Raw genomic sequence first — 18,255 nt, forward strand, 5'->3', positions numbered from 1 at the left:
GTGAGGGGGACAGCTGGGCCTCCCCCTCCCTCACAGGGCTCAGAGGCTTTTGCCTGCCTCTTGGCCGGGGCGAGTCATAAGCGTGGGCTCCAGGTGTGGGCCGCGCCAGGGTTCGCAGGCAGGACCCACTTCCTAGTTGGTCTCTGGGGCTGAGAGGACTTGGCGGGCCCAAGGCAAACACAGTCCAATGTGCCCAAAACGCGCCCCGGGCTCTACCCACTCCCCCCCCACGTCCCCTTCCCCCAAACCCTGAGCCCCACCCAGCCTAGAGAAAGGAAGGGGCAGGAGCGAGGCTGGGGTGCCTCCTCCGGCCCCGTGTCCCTACTTGCCCCCTTCTCACCTCACACACACCTGCGAGGCGGGGGTAGGGGGTGGGGAGTGTGGGGGCGGGGAAGGTGTGCAGTAGAGTCCTGCAGGCCACCCCGCAACAGTGGGTCTGGACGGTAGGGGGGCCGTCTGCACACACGTACCCTCAGGGGTGGGGCGTGCGAGCCGGCCGCCTCTCTTTCCTGCACGCACCAGGAAGGGGCCAGGCGGGGCCCAGCTTCCCGGCACCCCAGCTTCTTGCTGCAGGGTCTCCGTGCTCCTGACTGCTACTTGATGCCTTCTGTCCCCGGCAGGCAGCCAAGAGAGAGAAACCGGTCCAGCCTGGAGCGGGAGGGTCATCAGTGTGTCCTTCCCCCGGGGCGGTCGGCTCCCACGCGGGCTTGCCGCGGTCCCCCTAGTGTCCGCCAGGGGGCAGCAAAAGCGCCGCTCGGCGCCCAGCGCCCCTCGAGGTCCCTGTCGCGCAGCGAAGACCACTCACATCTGGGTCGCAGCCTCCTTTATTTCCAGAGAAGTCGAGTTCAGAAGTCCACTGGTACTGGGATCTCCCAGGGTGCCAGTGTCAGTGCTGGGCGGCAGACGCCCGCTACTCACAGGTGCTGGGCAGCCAGAATCTCTGGGTTCTCGTAGCAGTGGGCCTCCTTGGCAGCAGCCTGACGGGGGCTGCGGGCCCTGCGGGGGCAGCAGCGGCTCATCAGGTGGTCCCAGGGCTCCAGAGAGCAGAGCCAGAGGGGGAGCCAGGCCCAGGACCGCAGGGGGCGGGGCAGCCAGGCCAGCCGGCGGCGCCGCTGCAGGAAGTTAACCAGGATGACAAGGAGCACCAGCGCCACCAGGGGTCCTCCGACTGCAGCCAGCACCATGTCCCCGCCAAGGAGAGCCCAAAGGTAGCCAGCGGCAGCAGCAGGAAGCCGAGCAGTATAGGCAACGGCCACCCAGCGGTAGCGGGCGGTCAGGTCCCCAAAGTACTTGGCCAGCGGGACGGGCAGCCGCAGGACGGGCACCACGTACCACAGCACGATGCCAGTCAGGCTGAAGAAGAAGTGGATGAGGGGCACCTGGGGGTGGAGGGCAGGCTGGGGTCAGCAGCCTGGGCCCAATGGCGCAGAGACCCCCGGGCTCCCCAGGTTGCCCGCCCCTCCTGGCCTTGGCAGAAAGGTGCTAAGTCCAAAGCCTGCCTGGGGTCCTGCTCATTGGCCAAGACAGGCCACCCGGGAGGGCAGATTCCGACCAGATGTGGCATGTCCGTCCTGGACTGCCCCCCACCTTGGAAGTCGGGAGCCCAGCCTGGTACCCCGTTTAGTAACCGTATCAGGATGACTGTGTGGGTCCAACCCTCTGGGCTGGCTTAGCTTGCCTCAAGCCTAGTGACCCTGCTCCTCACCCCTTAGTGGGCCCGGCTACCCAGCCGTGCTGGCGTGCCTCTTATGCGGAGGAGGCGCTGGACCTCGTGGAGGGAATGCACCCCCGGCAGGGGCTGCCGGACCCCGGGAGTTAGGGTTGGTGGGTATAGTCCCGGGGGCTTCCTGAAGGAGGGGGGTGGCCCAGGAGGGCCTGAGCGGACAGAGACAGGCCAGAGGTAAGAAGGCAGGTGGGAGGCGGGGGCTGGACTCCTCTGGCCCCGCAGGCAGCAGCCCAGCAAGGTGGGGCTTCCGGAAGCTGCGCGGTCAGCACCCAGGCAGAGGCGGTGGAGGAGGATGCTCAGCAGAGCAGGGGACCCCTGGGAATAAGCGGGACCGGGCAGGACTGGGTTCAGGGTGTGGAGCTGGGGGCCAATGGGAAGCTTCCTGAAGGCAGAACTGACGGGGGCACGGAGAGGGGTCGGGGCGAGGGCGAGGCACAGGAGCGCGGCGAGTCGTCCAGGAGGAACCTGCTGGGTTTAGGTGGTGAGTGGGGGACAGTGTCCTGGAGGTGGCGGAAGGGAGGGGCTCGAGGTACCCCAGAGCCAGGAGGCCTCGAAGGAACGCAGGCAGGAGCACGGGGTAGGGAGGGGGAGAGCAGGGGTTCTTGGGGGAGGTCGGGGAAGGGCTGCTGAAAGGGAAGGAGAGGCCGCAGGGGAGGAAGGGCGGGGCTGAGGGGGCCCCGGGGTTGAGGGCGGGGACTGCAGGTGTGCGTGGGCGGTCAGACGCAGCCCCCGCAGCCCCCGGGAGAGCCCGGCCACTGCCGCCTCCTGTCTGCAGGGCCGGGTGCCAGGGGCCCGGGCGGGGGAGGGGGGGCCATACCTGGCTGGCGAAGAGCAGTGTGCTCGAGGGGCTGGCCAGGGCGGCCAGCAGGGCCGTGGTGGTCGTGCCAACGTTGGAGCCCAATAAGAGGGGTATGCCCGCTCCAGACTGATCACCCCAACCCCTGGAGGAGCCGGAAGTCAGCAAAGGGCCCCGAGCCCCGACCCGTGGGGCCGGGCGCCCGCCCGCGTGCTCACCGAGGAGCGGTACCATGGCTGCCGTGAAGACGCTGCTGCTCTGGAGCGCAGAGGTGAGGCCGGCGCCCACCAGGACGGCCAGGTATCCGCTGAGCCAGCCGAACGGGAAGGGGAAGTCTGCGGGGGCAGCCGGGTCACCTGCCACCCGGCCTCCGTGGCCGCCGCGTCCCGCGCGCGCCTCGGGCCCCCGCCCCCACCCCCGCACCGGTGTTGGTGACCGTCCTCACGGCCCGCGCAATGCAGCCTCGCAGCACGGAGTGGAGCAGCTTGACGATGAGGACCAGGCAGGAGCAGAGGACGAGCAGGGAGGCAGCCAGCAGGATGAAGCCCACCGCCAGGTGTGTGAGCGCGTGCCCGCGAACAGGTGGTGGCCTGGCGGCACGGCGCGGCTGGCCGAGCGGTAGCCGCGGGGCCTGGGGCGGGTGGGGGCGGGGGCAGGCGCCAGGCCTCACAGGGCAGCTTCTCCATGGTGGCGGAGCCGTTGCTCTCGGGGCAGGGACTGAGAGCCGCTGGTCCCCAGTTACCGCTGTTCCCTGTGGCCTGGGGAGGCAGGCGGGGCAAGCTCAGCGTGGGCTCGGAGGCCGCAGCTGGGAGGGCAGGGGGCAGAGGCGCCTCACCTTCTCCCGCCTGGTGCCGCACCATCGCTTGATGAGGCCGCCGTTGGTGTTGCTCCTGGCGCTCTGCGTAGTCACGTCTGCATCCAGCTGGGGGTGCAGGGCGGCCGCGACCTGTGCTGGAGCCTCAGGACTCACCGGCAGCTCAGCCCGTGCAGACCCTCCACCACCGCGCCCCCTCCCAGCACGCCCGCCCAGGCCTCTGCGGGCAGCGCTGTCCCCACCTGCACAATGAGGTGTGTGAGCGGCTGCGGCAGCACCTTGAGGGGGTCAGGTGCGTGCGCCCCAGGCCACAGGCTGGTGGCGTTCAGGACCAGGGCGCTGAGCTTCTCCAGTGGGGCCACAGCACGCTCCAGCGGCAGCAGTGTCAGCACCGAGAGCCAGTTGATGCCGTGCACGGCCGAGCCCCCGAAGGCCCTGCAGCCGCGGGGAGCCACGCGGTGGGTGGGTGCTGGCGGCGGCGGGGTCGGGGCCCTGCCCCCGCCGCCCCCGCCACTCACCTCCGGAACTTGTCCTGGTCCCCCGACTGTGCCATGGACACCAGGGTGCTGGTGATGGACGTGCCCACGTTGACACCCATGATGATGGGCACAGGTGTCTGGACAGTCAGCACTGTGGGGGTGCCGCGTCAGCCTCCTGAGCCCCACCCACCCCGACTGTCCCCAGAGAAGAGGGGGCACTCACGATTCGAGGCCACCATGCTGACCACGATGGAGGACGATGTGTTGGAGCTCTGCACGAGAACAGTGATCAGCACTCCGATGACCAGTCCAGCGACGGGGTTGGACAGCACCACGTTGTCCTCGAAGATGGCCCCGGCCACTTTGCCTGTGGCCGGGAGAGAGGTGAACTGAGGCCACGCGAGCCTGGCTGCTGGGCGCGCCCCCGGCCGCCCCACCAGTCACTCACTGCCCAGCAGCTGGAAGGCAGAGCCAGGATGTCCAGGCAACAGATGGAGGGGTAGAGGCAGCCTAGGAGCCCGCAGACTTTGAGGACGCTGACGGCCACCCGGAGCGCCCTGCCGGCTGTGCTGAGCTCTGAGGACACAGGGCAGGGCTGTCCTCAGCCAGCCCGGACCCTGCCATGCCGGGTCTGCCTCTGTCCCTGCCGGCAGGGCCTGGGTCCCCCTCCTCTGTCCCAAGCAGACGGCCCCGGGAGCCCCCCAGAAGCCTGACAGCCAGCGGCAGGGAGGACGGGCGGCCAGCAGGGGTGGCTCTCATCGCCAAGCAGGGCAGGCAGCTGAGCTGAGGGACAAGGGTCCCCAGGCAGTGGTCTGCGTGGGGGGTTTCCATGCTGTCTGTGGGGCGAACCTCCTCCTTGCCCAGACCCTGCGGAGTCGGGACCCCACTTGGCCAGTTCTTGGCAACTACAGACCTACCTTTCCAGGGCTGGCCAGAGGGAGAGCCCAGGGGTCCGTGTCCCCCTCTTCCAAGTTGGGGGCAGCACCAGAGGCCCCTGCAGGGTCAGGTCAGGTGAGGCCGGGGCCCCAGCTTTTCCTGAACACCCTCAGTGGGCACGAGGGGGTGCGGCAAACTGGCACGGGCCTTGGGGTGAGAGGCGCAAAAGGGCCCTCCGGCTCTGGGCCTGGCGGGAGCTGTCGTGAGCCGCTCCCCGCTTCCCAGAGCAGTGGGCCAGGACTGGGCAGGGGCGAGCGGGGGGCCGGCGGGTACCTAGTCCGGGGCCCTGGGCTCCCCGTACCTGCATTTCCTCGGCTCCGGTCTACCAGGCCAACCGTGTCCGTAGTGGAGATGGGGGCCTGGCCGCCAGTGAGGGATGTGGGTGTGGCCTTCGGGCGCGGGCAGACCTGGGCCCAGGCTTGGCTCTGCCGGGGGGAAGGGCAGGTCAGACACCGCTCCTCCCCCGCCCTGCCTGGCCCTGGGCCCCCTCACCTGAGACTGTGGACGCTGTCCCCCCACCCCCGCTGGCCTTGGGGACCACCCCATCCTCCATCCACAGGCGGATGGCCACAGTGATCTCAGATGGTTGTCAGGCAAGCCCAGTCCAGTTTCGGGGGGCAGAGTGGAGTGGGCCTGGCTGGAAAGCCTGGCGGGTGGCCCAGGGCACGGGTGCTGAGGCGCAGGCTTGCAGCTGCTGGGAGGGGGAGCCGGGGACCTCTTCCATCAGGTGTCTTCAGGGCCATTGCAGATGGTCTCGGCTTAGACTTTGGTATTTGATGTGTCTTCATGGAAAAGCGCCCCACCCCCGGGGCGTGGGCAGGGCAAGGGGCTTGGGCACCCCACCCCACCTCAGCCAGCGTGTCTGCACCTGCACCCCGCCCCCGTCCAGGGCTCTGCCTCGACTCCCCCCCCCCCCCCGCCGGCGCCCGGCGCCCGGGGTCTCTCTGTTGCACTGCTTGCCCCACGGGCTGGTTTCTCACCCTGGAGGGGTGGTAAGCCCTGGGCCTGGGGGTCACCCAGCCTTGGCCCCAGTGTCCCTGGGCCCCTCCTGGTTCTATATGCTCCTACCCGTGTGGGCGGTGAAGGGGTACCTGCGGGGAGGCAGGGGGTGGGTCAAAGATCCACTAGGCGCGCACATGACCTGCTGTGCACTGAGCCCCACTAATGTTTACCCAGGAGCTGAGGCCCCAAGGGACACCCATGACAGCTCCAGGCACCTGCCTCGTCCAGGCTCCTCTGTCACGCGAGGGCAGGTGCCCCAGGCTCCCAGCCGGGCCGAGGGCAGGGCCGCAGGCCAGTGCTCCGTGCTCCGGCCGGTCGGCCTGGGGCCCTCCGGGAGTCAGCGTGGAGCTCTGCAGGCCTTATGGTCCCCGCCCCATCAGACAGCGGGAAGCAAGCCCTTTGTACTACTTGGGTGCGGAGAGCACTGGCTCCTGAGGTCACCCAGGGCGCGGGGCAGGGCTGGGCCCTGCAGAGCTCCCAGCAGGTTCAGCCCCGGTGGTGGCCAGCAGCAGTCGAGGGTGTTATGCCTCCATCTGCAAGTGGGGAGACGGCGGGCCCCACTCCCACGGCGCAGTGCAGCCTAGCCCTCTGCCCAGCCTCACCTGGACCAGGCGGTGGGACCCAGCCCATGCTCTGCACAGCTGGGCCCTGACGGGCCCCGTGGCTTACAGGTGCACCTCTTTAGGCCAGTGCCCCTCCTGCTCCTGGGATGCCGGGAGGAAGAGCTGGGGCGCCCCCAGCTCCACCAATCGCCCCATGCCTGGGGACTTTGCCCCGGAAGGAGAAGGCTTCTGAGTGTCTTCTCAGCGGATTCTCGTCCCTCCCCTTCTTGCCCAGGGCGGGGCCCAGCCGGCCGTCCCAGGGGCTCCTGAGTGGCAGCTCCTTCCCGGGAAGGGGACAGGAACATGATGGCCTGATTAGGGGTTTGTGCCTGCAGTCTCCAGCGCTTGACGCGCCCCTCGGAAAGGCCTGAGTGATGCCCCTGGGAGGCAGAAGGAAGCTGAGGAGTGGGAACGGCCTGGGTGGGCCTGGCCCTGCTGCTCTGGGCCTGGAGCCAACCCTGCCAAGGACCCTCTCCTGGGACTCTCGTCACAGCAGTGCCTGCAGGGGATCCTCTGGGAACAGCACCCGACCCACGGCGGGCTCACAGAGTTGAGTGAAAGAGCTCCGCAGGGCTGCCTCCCAGGACAGTTCGCGGGGCAGGGAGATCCGTTCCAGCCACCCAGGAACGGCCTCGGCCTGGCCCTGCCCTCTGGCATGCAGCCCGGGCCCCGGCGACTGGCCGCCAGACCCTTTGGGGAGCCATCTTCTGGGCTGGGCTGACAGGCGACTCCGACGACAGCGCCCCCAGCCCTGGCCGGATCTGGCGGGAGGTCATCGGCCCCCAGCAGAGTTTCGCAGTGCTGACCTTTGGCTGTGGCCCAGGGCGTCCATGTGGGGCAGTGCCCAGGATGCTCTGCCCCAGCTGCCCTGAGTGCTAGTGCCTCCAGGGCAGGCATGCAGGGCACCCCCACCCAAAGAGCCGCAGCAGCCCCAGCTCAGAACTCGGGGCTTCCCGGGGGTGCCCAGCAGGGGTTGCTGCAGGCCCAGCAGCAGCAACTGGCCCTGGGGAAGCGGGGCTGGGGGCCCAAGGTGGGGCGGAGCCCCCCCGGCTGCCGAGTGATGGCGGGGCTGCCTTTGAGGGGCGCGGGGGGCTGGGGGTCCCCTCGAGACGGCTCCCGCTCTGCCTTGATGGCCAGGAAGGCGGCCAGGTCGAGGTCCAGCATGGCCGGGCCCCCGCGGGGCGTGGGCGTGCTCTGGCGGCACTGGGGGCAGGGGATCCAGCGCTGCTCGTGGGCGGCCGTGTCCAGCCGCCTCACGCAGGCCTGGCAGAAGGTGTGGCCGCAGTAGAGGCGGCGGGGCAGGTGCCGGGTGAGGTCGTAGGCCGAGTAGCAGACGATGCAGTCCCCGCGCCGGATCCCGGCGGCCGTCCCCTCCTCGGGCCCGTGGGCTGCAGCGTCCTGAGGGAGGCGCGTGGGGAGCTGCAGCCGGCCCCGCCCGGCTCGGCAGCAGCTGTCCTGTGGGGTCCCGGCCTGGCGCCAGGAGCCCACCTAGAGGACAGGACCCCCCCCCCACCCCCTGCAGATCTGGGCGGTGGCCAGTGGGGCCAGCAGAAGCCAGAGTTAGGGTGCAGCCTGGGTTCCCGTGGCTACCGGCTGGGCAGCCGCCCTGTCCAGCTGTTTGACCCTCCTCTGTAGGTCAACCCCAGGCCGTCACCCACCCCAACTAGCCTGAGTCCCAGGCTTCTCTCACCTGCATCCGCTCCTCTGCTGGCTGGCTATGTCCAGCCAGAGGACGACCAGAGTTAGGGGGCCTGGGGCGCCCTACAGCTCCTTCCCTGGGGCTCGCATTACTGGCCGAGCCCGAGTCAGCAGGGAGGCAGGTGGTGGCTGCAGGCGGGCAGGCTCCCCTTTCAGCCACAAAGCACTTGCAACTAGATCCACCACACTGCCAACATGGCAGGAGATAAGGCGCCCCCACACCTCACCCCGCCCCGCCCCCGCCCCCTCATGCTGAGACCCGACTCCGCACCCCCACCAGGCCTGGCCTCGCCACTCCTCATGGCCTGTCCTCCAGCCTCATCCACCCCGACTCTTCCTCACCCCACCCTCACTCGTACCCCCACACCTCACGCTGGAAAAACTCTGGGTCTTCGCCTGGGCAACTGCTCAGCTCAAGCACCACCTCCTCCAGGAAGTCTGCCAGGACCCCCACCGGCCCCGGGCCCTGAGGGAGGGGTCCTGCTCGTCAGTCACCGTGCGAGGGTCCACGTTGCTTTGCCCCAGTACCTTCCTCCCTGCCTAGGCCAGGGCTCTTGTGTTCCCGTCATGGGACCCCAAGAGGCCTCAAGCATAGCTGTGGCGAGCCCCGCTCATACACAGGGGTCACCCAGAGGTCTCATGAGGGGCACCATGAGCAGCACTGGACACTCCCGTCAGAGCCACCTCCTCCTGGCGTCCGCCCGGCTGCAGAGCCGGGGGCCAGCTCAGTGACTGCGACGCAGCAGAATGGGGTGTGTCGAGAAGGGCTGAGACCGGTCTGGATGCCCAGGACCCTCGCCACCTGGTTGGGCAGAAGCTAAAGGCCGGAGAGGCTTCTCCTGATTCCCACCTCCCCGGCAGGGTGAAGCCTCTCGGGCTGGTCCGACAGGTTTCCTGGCTGCCTGGGTGGGGTCTTCCTCCGACGGGGGCTGGCCATGGGGCAGGGGCCAGGAGCCTGGCACACCTGAGTCACCGTGCAGTCTGCCCACACCGGAGCCCGGGCCTGCCCTGTGGCCCGTCTCCATGGCGCAGGGGAGGACCGGCACCGGGACCCGTCCGTCCTGCGAGTCCAGCTTGGCTTCCTCCTCCCGCCGTCCCTGCCCAGCCCCGGAAACGTCCGGGCGCCCAGCGCTGGCCTCACCGCTGACTCCTCACCCCGGCATCCTGGCCTCGCCCGGCGCTCGGCTTCCCGCACATCCCACCCAGAGGGCATTCCACGTGCTCCACCGGCAGGAACCGTCCTCGGAGGGCCTGCGCGGCCCAGGGCCCTTCCTGCCCACCTCCTCCAGGAAGCCCAGGCCCCGGCGGCCGGACGAGGGTGAGCAGCACAGCCTGGCACCATGCGGCGGAGGTTCAGGAACGGGCTATTTCGCGGCAAGCCAGAAAAATGCCCAGCCGAGGCCGGGGGTGATTCGTGCTGGAGAGCAGCTCTTGGTCCTGGCCACCTGGGCTCCCCTCCCAGAAACCTACTGGCACCGGTCCCACCGGCTACCATCCCGTCAGCCTGGACTTCCTCCTGGAACCCTTTCTTGGGGCTCCACTGCCCGCAACCCCGGCTCGATGCATGACCTCCCGCTGTCTGACCCAAGGCCTGACGGTCGACCAGCTTGAACCAGGCCTGGCCAGAGTAGGGGACACAGCCCTGTTTCATTTGTCCAGACCCTGAGCAGACCTGGGGCCCACAGGTTAGAGTGTCATGAGTCAGTGGCTTCCTGCCCCCCAAAGTCCCGCAGAGCCTGGGACCTCTCCCGAAGGGGCAGCAGCAAAGGAGGAGTCACCTGGACACAGTGTGCTCTGTTTTATTGCCTGGCCCTGGGCCTTGAAGAAGGTGGTCCAGGGTGTCCCTGGGACAGCCACTCCAGCCGCCACCCACGGCTTATTCTGGGGGGACCCTAGCTGAGCTGTTCGACCTTCTCGGCCGGTAGGTGTCCCTGTCCAGAGTAGGAAGCAGCTGGCGCCCGTGACAATGGCTCGGTGGCTGCCCCAAACGTCCAAGCACTGCCGTCGCTGGCCGAGCAGTCCGGGGGCTGTTACGCGGGGCCGAGCTAGGAGACGACGCAGCAGCAGCTGTGGCAGCGGCAGAAGGGGGGACAGTGGCAGCAGGAGCAGCACGGGCAGCAGCAGCAGTGGTGGGCAATGTCGTCACCACGCCCGATGGGCGGCAGGCCGGTGTAGGTCAGTCCTGCCGGGCGCCGTCCACTGCCATAGGGGTTGCCCGGCTTTGGCCAGGCCTGCTGGCCTTTGACAGGGGCGGCCCCCTTGGCCCCCTTGGCGCCCTTGGGCCCTGGGGCCTCCATCATGGGCTGCAGGAGGCGGGGGTTCTGCAGGGGGCAGGAACCCACGGGCAGAGGCTGCGACTCCGAGGAGGAGGGAGCCACCTCCAGCTGCTGCCTCAAGTCAGGCCGCAAGTGAGCCCGGGGGATGCTGATATGGGCGTACGGGTTCTTGACGACCATCTCATGGGGGTCCATGGCCTGGCCTGGCAGGGGTGGCAGAGGAGACAATGCTGGCTCAGTGGAGGGGAGTGGCTGCAGCCCAAGACAGTGCCCACCCAGGAAAGCCAGCTGCGTAGACAGCACAGTGTGCCAGGCCTGTGCCAGTGTGCACGCGTGTGGGGCCAAGCTGAATGTGAGGGGCAGTGAGGGCCACAGTCCCCCAGCCAGCCCCCCAGGTGCCCCCCTCCGTGAGTGGCCGTGCCCTGTGATGGACGTGGGAATGGGGGAGGGAGGCTGGAGGCACGGCAGAGCTGGTCCCCTGGGGGAACCCCAGTGCAGGGAAGCCCCGTGGCCCAGGACCCACCTGCAGTGGCAGCAGTCTGTCCTCTCGTCCTCTACACCAGGTCCCAGTGCCTGGGCACCGAGCACCAGCAGCTGCCTTTTCCCTCCTGGGGAGGGGCGGGGCCCTGGGCGGGACTCGAAAAATGGGGTTCCCGAGATCCCGGGAGGCTCCAGTGCCTGTCGCACAGGGTCCACCCACCCTTCTCTGGTGGGTGGTGACCATGCCTGGGCTTTGAGGGGCCCTGCCAGCCTGGGTGACTCAGTCCCAGTGTATCCCAGGCATGTCCTGGGCTCCCCAGGGACCTGCTGCTCACCAGCAAGGAGGGCAGGAGGGGAGCCTGGGTCAGGCCCAGGGCCCAGCCTGCAGGGGTTCTGGAGACCCCAGCCACACTTACACGCCTCAGAGCCCCTGCTTCCAAGCAGAGGGTGGAGGGCCTTGCTGCGACCCACACCGTCTGCCTGGTGGACTGAGATGTCTGAGAGTACCAACTACTCCGAGGCTTGCTGTTTTTGTCAACTGATAAAAAATGATTTATGCACTTTGATAAAACTTATCTTACACTTGGCGACTGTGCTTCATATGCAAGTGAAGTTTCTAGCTCACTTCTGACACCAGTTTCCCCTCTGGCTGGTGGGTTGAGAGGGCCACTCGTCTCCCCACAGTGTCTCAGTCCTTCGCCCTCGAACCCTCTCCGACCCCGGCCTCCGGGCCACGTCGGTGAGGTAGCACTTAGCACCTGCCACACAGGGGCGCTGTGCATGGGGGTGACAATGGATATGAACACTTGTGAACACTGGCACTGGTAAGCCCCGTCTGGGGCGACCCGGAGCAGTAGGGTGCAGCCAGAACCTGCACCCCCAGTCTTTGGTGCCCGGGGGAACCCCCAGGAAGGGTAGGATCAAATCGGACGTGCCCCAGGTGACCAGGGTGACCGAGGTGGCATGCGTTGGGCCGGTCGGACCGGTCCGGACACGAGATCTACCGATGTGGCACCGGATATGGGGGGAACTGGGCTCGAGGCGCTGAACCTTGAAGGCCGACTACGAAGGCCCAAAGCGCAGGCGCCGGGAATCCCGCCCACCGTTCCTGCAGACTGTCGCTCGCGGCGAGTAAGCTGATTTGCGCATGCGCGAAACAGGCTTGTGGCGGACTGTGGGAACTTTATTCCCCAGAAGCCTCCGCGCTCGAGGTTATCTTAAAGATCCGGCTCGGGATCCGCTGGCCTCGGACGGTCCAGAACACGGCTTGGGCCGCCCCAGCTCCGAACCGCCGGGCTCGCAAGGCGCGGACTTGGTCGGGCTCGAGGCAGAAGCCTTGCACGAGGCGAAGCCTCATGCCCAGGGGTGGGGCCTCGGCTAAGGGGCGGGGCCTGGCGGCCCCTTACGTGCGCGCCCAGCGTGTCCGTAGGGTAGATGAGCAGAGCCCTGGCCGAGTCTGGGTCCTCAGATGTGCACTGGCTGTTGATTCCCACTTCATGCCAGAGCCCATAAGGCCCCCACTGCCCCTCCTTCCAGGAAGCTGCTCTCACTGAATGGTGGAGGAAACTGAGGCTCAGACGCCAGCCCGAGGTCACCCAGAGCAGTAGTCAGGCCCATAGGCCAGGAACGCTTCTCCAGCCCGTTTTGCCCACGTGGGCTCCCTCAGCAGGAACACTGACTTTCTGGGCTCTGTCGCCTGCAGGACCCGGGCCGGGGCTGTATGCGCGGGCTGGCTTATACAGAAGAGACAGGTCTGGGACAGTCCAGGGTCAGACTCGGGGCCCAGAGCGAGTCACAGGAGTGCAAGCATGCTACGTGGTGGCCGTGTTAGGTCAGGGAATGGCACTCTAGAGTCTCCCATAGCACTGGTCCCCTGCCCTGTAGTTGCCACCATGTCCTCTGTCCTCCCTGTCACCTGAAGATTCCCCACGGGCAGAGGGTGTGTCCCAGGGAAGAGGACAGCCTGGCCTGAGGAGGAAGCAGAAAGGAATGAGGCCTCTCTGCTGGGTGGGGTCAGGCTAGCACTCAACCCTGTGACGGCAGGCCCCGGGCTGGCCTGATGGGATGCCAGAAAGGGCCACCCCACCCTGGGTAGGTGTGTGTATCCTCGGTAGGCTGTCCCACAGTGACCTTTCCAGCTGTCTGTCTGACCTTCCACATGCCCCTCACCCCGCCCGGTCGTCCAACTTCCCTGTCCTCGGAGCCTTCTGCCGACCACCGTCCCCAGTCCACTGCTGGCACCTGCTGCCCACCCTGCTCACCCTCATATGGTCACATCACCTTCTTTGAGCCTGCCAGCACTGGGCAGCACCTGGGTGCACCCGTGAGCTGGAAAACTCCAGAGCCTGGGGGATGAGTGGAAGGACAAGCAGAGACCCCGATTCTCCGGGGGGGACACAAGGCAGTCCCCAGCGGGGAGGGGGGATGGCCCTAGAAACCAGTTTTCCTGGGATCACCCCTTGGCTTCCCTCTGGCACTGTGAGGCCTTGGCCATTGAAAAGCAGATTTCCCTCCCAGAATTGAGGGAGGGTCTTGACTGGGACCCTGGGCCAGCCGGGCCGGGACGGAGGTGGTGGGGGACTGGAGGAGTGGCGTCGCGGGAGGCCTGACCCCGCACAGTCCGCGGGCGCAGGGCGACCGGCCCTCTGCGGATCGAGGGGCGGCCAGGAGACTGGCCCCGCCCCGCAGACCCCGCGCGGGTCCCCAGACGGGGTGGGGGGTGGCGCTGCGGGCGCGGGCGGGCGCCGCGCGCACTGCGGTCCCCGCGCCTCCGCCGCAGAGCGCGCCACGCTTCGCACGCACCTGCCGCCGCCGCGCCGTGCCGAGCCCGCGCCCCGCGTCCCGCGCCCCCAGGAGCCGCCGCGGCCGCGCCATCGCCTCAGGTCGCCGCCGGAGCCGCGGGAGCCGCGGGAGCCGCCGGGCCGAGGCGCGGGCGCCGCATCCGGGCCTGCCTTTGAGACAACCTCTGCGGCGGCGGCGCGCGGCTCGGGGACGCCAGGCTGGGGCAGGTGAGCGCGGGCGGGGCGGGACGGCGGCGGGTCGCGGCTCGCCGCTCATCTCTACCCGGGCACAGGTCGGGCCTTGGGGACGGGCACTGGGAGCGGGGCCTGGGTCCGAGTCCCGCGAGGGTCAGGGTCAGAGGTCGGGCGCCCGGTGTTTTGTGCAGGGAGCGGGCGGGGGCGAGGGCGGGGCGAGGGTGGGCCCGGGCGCTGTCCTCACGCTGTCTCTCACCTGCAGCTCGGGCCTGGTCCAGGCCTCTTCCCGGCTCCCGCCGCCGAGCCCGCGGCCCGGGTCCTCCCGCAGCCGGGGCTCAGGCTAGCTGCCTTCCCTGGGCGCCCTGCCCTGGAGCCATGGGGCCCACCTAGCCCCTGCCTGCCCGGATGTCCCAGCTCGGGGACTGCTGACCTCGGCTGCAGGGGGAGGCCCCCGAGCGCCCCCTCGCCAGTGTCAGCAGCCAGAGACCCTGGGTGAGCCCTTGGGCCAGACCTCCAGCCCAGGGCAGCCTCCCACGCCCCCCTGCCCGCGCCTCCCTCCACCTCCCCCACCCCTTCCTCCTCCCAGAACAGGACCCGAGAAGCCACTGTGGCCACCGGGAGGGTCCCTGCCCCCCCAGCTCTCGCCGGTCACCCCCAAGAATCCTCAGGGTGGCCGGGGTCCCCACCAGGCCTGGCGGGACCAGGATGCTGCCCCCACTCCTCCCCCCCGGCCTCACCCAACGCCCCCTCCCACCCTAACACCCAGTCTGACTGGAGACGGCCGGATGCCGGCTGACCCTGGGCCCGAGGCGGGCAGTGGCTGGCCGGGCCTCCTCATGTCTTGCCTGAAGGGCCCCCATGTCATCCTCAAGATGGAGGCCATGAAGATCGTCCACCCTGAGAAGTTCCCCGAGCTGCAGGCGGCCGCCCCCTGCTTCCCACCTGCACCCCGGCCCACCCCAGCTCTGGCACCCAAGCGTGCCTGGCCCTCAGACACGGAGATCATTGTCAACCAGGCATGTGGGGGGGACATGCCTGCCTTGGAAGGGGCGCCCCGTACCCCGCCCCTGCCACGGAGGCCCCGCAAGGGCAGCGCGGAGCTGGGCTTCCCCCGCGTGGCGCCTGTGGACGAGGTCATCGTGAATCAGTACGTCATGCGGCCCGGCCCGGCGGCCTCGGGGGCCGCTGCGATGGCGGCGCCGGCTGCAGGTGAGCCCCTGGAGTGCCCCACCTGCGGGCACACGTACAACGTCACCCAGCGGCGGCCCCGCGTGCTGTCCTGCCTGCATTCCGTGTGCGAGCAGTGCTTGCAGATCCTCTACGAGTCCTGCCCCAAGTACAAGTTCATCTCCTGCCCCACCTGCCGCCGCGAGACTGTGCTCTTCACTGACTACGGCCTGGCCGCGCTGGCCGTCAACACGTCCATCCTGAGCCGCCTGCCACCCGAGGCGCTGACTGCCCCGTCTGGTGGCCAGTGGGGGGGTGAGCCCGAGGGCAGCTGCTACCAGACCTTCCGGCAGTACTGTGGGGCTGCGTGCACCTGCCACGTGCGGAACCCACTGTCAGCCTGCTCCATCATGTAGTGCCCGCCCGCCCGCCCCTGCCCGCCGGCCCTCGCGCACTGCTGCTTCAGGGACCCGGCCCTGCCCTGTCCCCCTCCGACCCCTCGCTCATCACAGCTTCTGGCCCCCACCCGTGTGGCATTGTCGCTGCAACCAACTTTGCCATTAAAACTCTGCCAAAGTTTGTACCTCGTCCCTGGCCTGAAGCCCGCTCCTGTGGCCTGCGCCCAGGCCTGGGCCAGGGGGGTGCCAAGGACTGCAGCCCAGACAGAGCTGCCCGAGGGAGGCCCAGCACTGCTGGGGTCAGTCTGCTTGGTTCTCTGGCTGGGCTGATCAGGAGGGCTGGGCCTGGCTGTGCGTGCACGCGTGTGTGTGCACGCACATTCGTGTCAGCGCCCCACACATCTGTGCAGAACCAGCTGCCTGCATGCACCGGGCAGGACTGTGGGCAGGTGTACAGGACGGGCCCAGCTGGGCAAAGGGAAGGTCTTTCTTATGCACTGGCCGCCGAATGTGGTGGGGGACAGCTCAGTACATCTGGCTCTTGGCATCCACCTGACCCTCTGGAGTTGTGTGGGAATGACCTTTGGGCTGGGACAAAGGTTGGCCAAGATCGCAGCAGGTTCAAGGACCTGGGAACCTCCTGTCAGGCACTCAGAGGACCAGGTGGAGAGGGGACCTTTGCAGGGGCGGGGCTAGGGAGCGGCCTCCCTGGTGAGACAGGGTCGGGGTGAGGACAGCAGTGTGGGAGTGGAAGGTACAGCGGCCGCGGTTTATTGAGAGCCATTTCCTGAACCAAGCACAGTGCTCGGCATGCCACCCCCAAGCCCCGAGGTGGTGCTGCGACCGTCCTTCAGATAAAGGCCCCAGGGTCAGTGACCAGAGATTGCAGGCAGTCAGGTGCCTCACCTCAGTACTCCAGCTCCAAGGTCTGGCTGGGCCCTGAACCCTGTAGCTCGGGGCCATGTGCCAGACCCCCATGCTGGGCTTGCTCAGCAAGGGCCCCTCCCCTCGGCTGCCCTAGCCTTCAGGGAATGCACGCTGGCCCTTACCTGGGGCATGGGGCAGCCGTGATGGTGGAGGTCTGCAGCCCCTGCCCAAGACCCCGCCGTCTCCAAGGAGGCTCCCTTTGCAGACAGCCGAGGAGCGGCGGGGAGGCAGTTCAGTGTCAGTGTGGTGCCTGTCCATTGAGAAGTGCTCACGGCCTGGTCACAGACCCTGTCCAGCACTGTCCTTGGGCACCATTGGTTACTGTCTGGGTAGCAGGCCGGTTTGAAGTCTCTGGCTGGGTCAAGGGCTGAACACACGCCCCCGGGTGGCCTTGGGCCCCTGTCTCGGGTCTTGATTAAAGGCCAGCGGCTGCTCAACCTTGGGCTTGTCAGCCTGGTCATCGGGTCTCAGGGACAGGTGTTCTTCGGGGCAAGACCCGTGGCACCAAGGCTCCAGGATGCGGCCATACTGGGCCTCCAGGCCCGGTGGTACCAAGTGGCAGATGTGACGGGTCCTGCTCAGTGGCCCGAGCGGTCCAGCAGCACGAAGAGCAGCCCCAGCAGCACGAGCGGAGTGAAGGTGAGCAGCAGCCCCAGGAGCTCGAGGCCCAGCAGCCCTAGCAGCCCCAGGCGGCGGGCGCAGGGTCCCCGTTCCCGCAGGGCCCAGAGCCGGGTGCCCAGGCAGGGTGGGCAGGGCAGGAAGGGCAGGCAGCCTCGGCCGCCCACGGGCCCCGCCAGGAAGCGCAGCTGGTAATGGTGCTCCAGGGAGGCCCAGGGCCCGGGGCCACGGCGGGGCGGTACGGGGGGCGTGGGGGGCGGGGGGCGCTGGGGCCCATCGGCCAGCAGCAGCTCCTCCTGCAGCCGGCAGATCTCCCACTCGAGCATGGGCGTCTTCTGGCGACACAGTGGGCAGCGCACGCGGCCCACGTCCGCGCTGGGCGCCATGTCCAGCAGGCGGTGCAGGCAGCCGGAGCACAGGCCGTGGCCACAGTTCAGCTGGGCCAGGCGGTGCTCACTGGGCCCGTAGGGCTCCGTGCAGATGGGACACTCCTCCCCCTGCTGGCCCCCCTGCTCCTCCTCGTCCTCTTTCTCCCCTGTGGGCCTAGCACAGGGTGGGGCTGCGGCTGTGGCCCCCAGCAGGGGTTCGCTGTCCAGGGTCCTGGCACCCTCCAGGCTCCCAGGCGCCTGGCTGTCCAACGTTTCATCTGCCAGCACTTGGCGCAGTGGGTCCAGACACTCAGGGCCCAGGGAGGCCGAAGGCGGACTGGGCAGCCCAGAGCTGAGGTCCGTGGGGCCATGAGTAGGGGATCTAGGACAGGAGTCAGGATGGGTGGGCTGGGACCCCAGGGTGGTGATGGGGGTGGCCCCTGGGGCTGGGGCAAGGTCCAGCACTGACCTGGCAGCAGCCACCGCCTCCTCGGGGCTCCTTGCACCCACTGAAAGTAAACTCCTCCGGCCCCGGCCCTGTGCCAGCTCGGCGCAGCTCCTGGGCCCACAGGAGCCGTCCCCACCAGATCCAGCCAAGCCCAGATGCAGCCGCCGCCGCCGCCGCCGCCGCCGCCCCCGTGTCAGCGCCCGACCTAGACAGACAGGCTCCAAGCTGAGGCAGTATGGGTAGGCAGCCAGCCCCGCTGTCCCGACAAGAATTCCCCTCCCAGGGGGCGGAGGCCTGCCCCTCCCTCCCCGTCCTGGCCACGCCCCTCCTGGCCACTCCTCCTCCTTCCTGGGCCCCAGGCTGCTGCTCCCCCGCGCTGGGGAAGGGTTGGCCAACACCAGCCAGGCTGGGTGACTCCCACGTCCTTCCTTTCCGGGGTCCTCTCCAGATGGTCCCCCCGTGCTCAGCCTTCGAAGCCACTGTAGAACTTGTACAAGGTGGCCAGGCAGCCGGCCCCCACCATGTGAGAATCAGACACCGAAGCG

At 68.5% G+C, this 18,255-nt stretch overlaps 4 protein-coding genes across 4 annotated transcripts; 1 reads left to right on the forward strand and 3 right to left on the reverse strand.

The window, feature by feature from the left end:
* Positions 1 to 784: 784 nt before the first annotated feature.
* SLC34A3 (solute carrier family 34 member 3) lies at positions 785 to 9,352 on the reverse strand. The gene is given in 19 exon segments (XM_036239338.1): positions 785 to 1,192; positions 1,195 to 1,241; positions 1,243 to 1,379; positions 2,544 to 2,632; positions 2,635 to 2,667; positions 2,741 to 2,857; positions 2,946 to 3,089; positions 3,092 to 3,112; positions 3,193 to 3,280; positions 3,358 to 3,444; positions 3,579 to 3,771; positions 3,855 to 3,966; positions 4,039 to 4,182; positions 4,264 to 4,290; positions 4,293 to 4,391; positions 4,733 to 4,750; positions 4,753 to 4,809; positions 5,053 to 5,176; positions 9,209 to 9,352. Coding segments are annotated over 19 exon segments (1,857 nt in total). The 5' UTR covers positions 9,251 to 9,352; the 3' UTR covers positions 785 to 914.
* A 484-nt stretch (positions 9,353 to 9,836) lies between these two features.
* CYSRT1 (cysteine rich tail 1) lies at positions 9,837 to 10,945 on the reverse strand. The gene is made up of 2 exons (XM_036239336.1): positions 10,853 to 10,945; positions 9,837 to 10,532 (listed from the first exon to the last, which is right to left on the reverse strand). Exon 2 carries the CDS (start codon positions 10,522 to 10,524, stop codon positions 10,099 to 10,101), a length of 426 nt encoding a protein of 141 aa, XP_036095229.1. The 5' UTR covers positions 10,525 to 10,532; positions 10,853 to 10,945; the 3' UTR covers positions 9,837 to 10,098.
* Positions 10,946 to 13,677: 2,732 nt separating this feature from the next.
* Positions 13,678 to 15,531, forward strand: RNF208 (ring finger protein 208). The gene is made up of 2 exons (XM_016131005.2): positions 13,678 to 13,817; positions 14,047 to 15,531. The coding sequence occupies exon 2, from the start codon at positions 14,570 to 14,572 to the stop codon at positions 15,365 to 15,367; it is 798 nt and encodes a 265-aa protein (XP_015986491.1). The 5' UTR covers positions 13,678 to 13,817; positions 14,047 to 14,569; the 3' UTR covers positions 15,368 to 15,531.
* Positions 15,532 to 16,091: 560 nt separating this feature from the next.
* On the reverse strand, positions 16,092 to 18,240 carry LOC107503073 (the record flags this gene model as incomplete). Its single annotated transcript, XM_016130929.2, has 2 exons — positions 16,092 to 17,644; positions 17,732 to 18,240. Coding segments are annotated over 2 exons (1,299 nt in total), but the record flags the coding sequence as incomplete, so codon positions are not given.
* Positions 18,241 to 18,255: the final 15 nt, after the last annotated feature.

The sequence above is a fragment of the Rousettus aegyptiacus genome, unplaced genomic scaffold (assembly GCF_014176215.1).
Source record: "Rousettus aegyptiacus isolate mRouAeg1 unplaced genomic scaffold, mRouAeg1.p scaffold_m13_p_3, whole genome shotgun sequence".
NCBI lineage: Eukaryota > Metazoa > Chordata > Mammalia > Chiroptera > Pteropodidae > Rousettus > Rousettus aegyptiacus.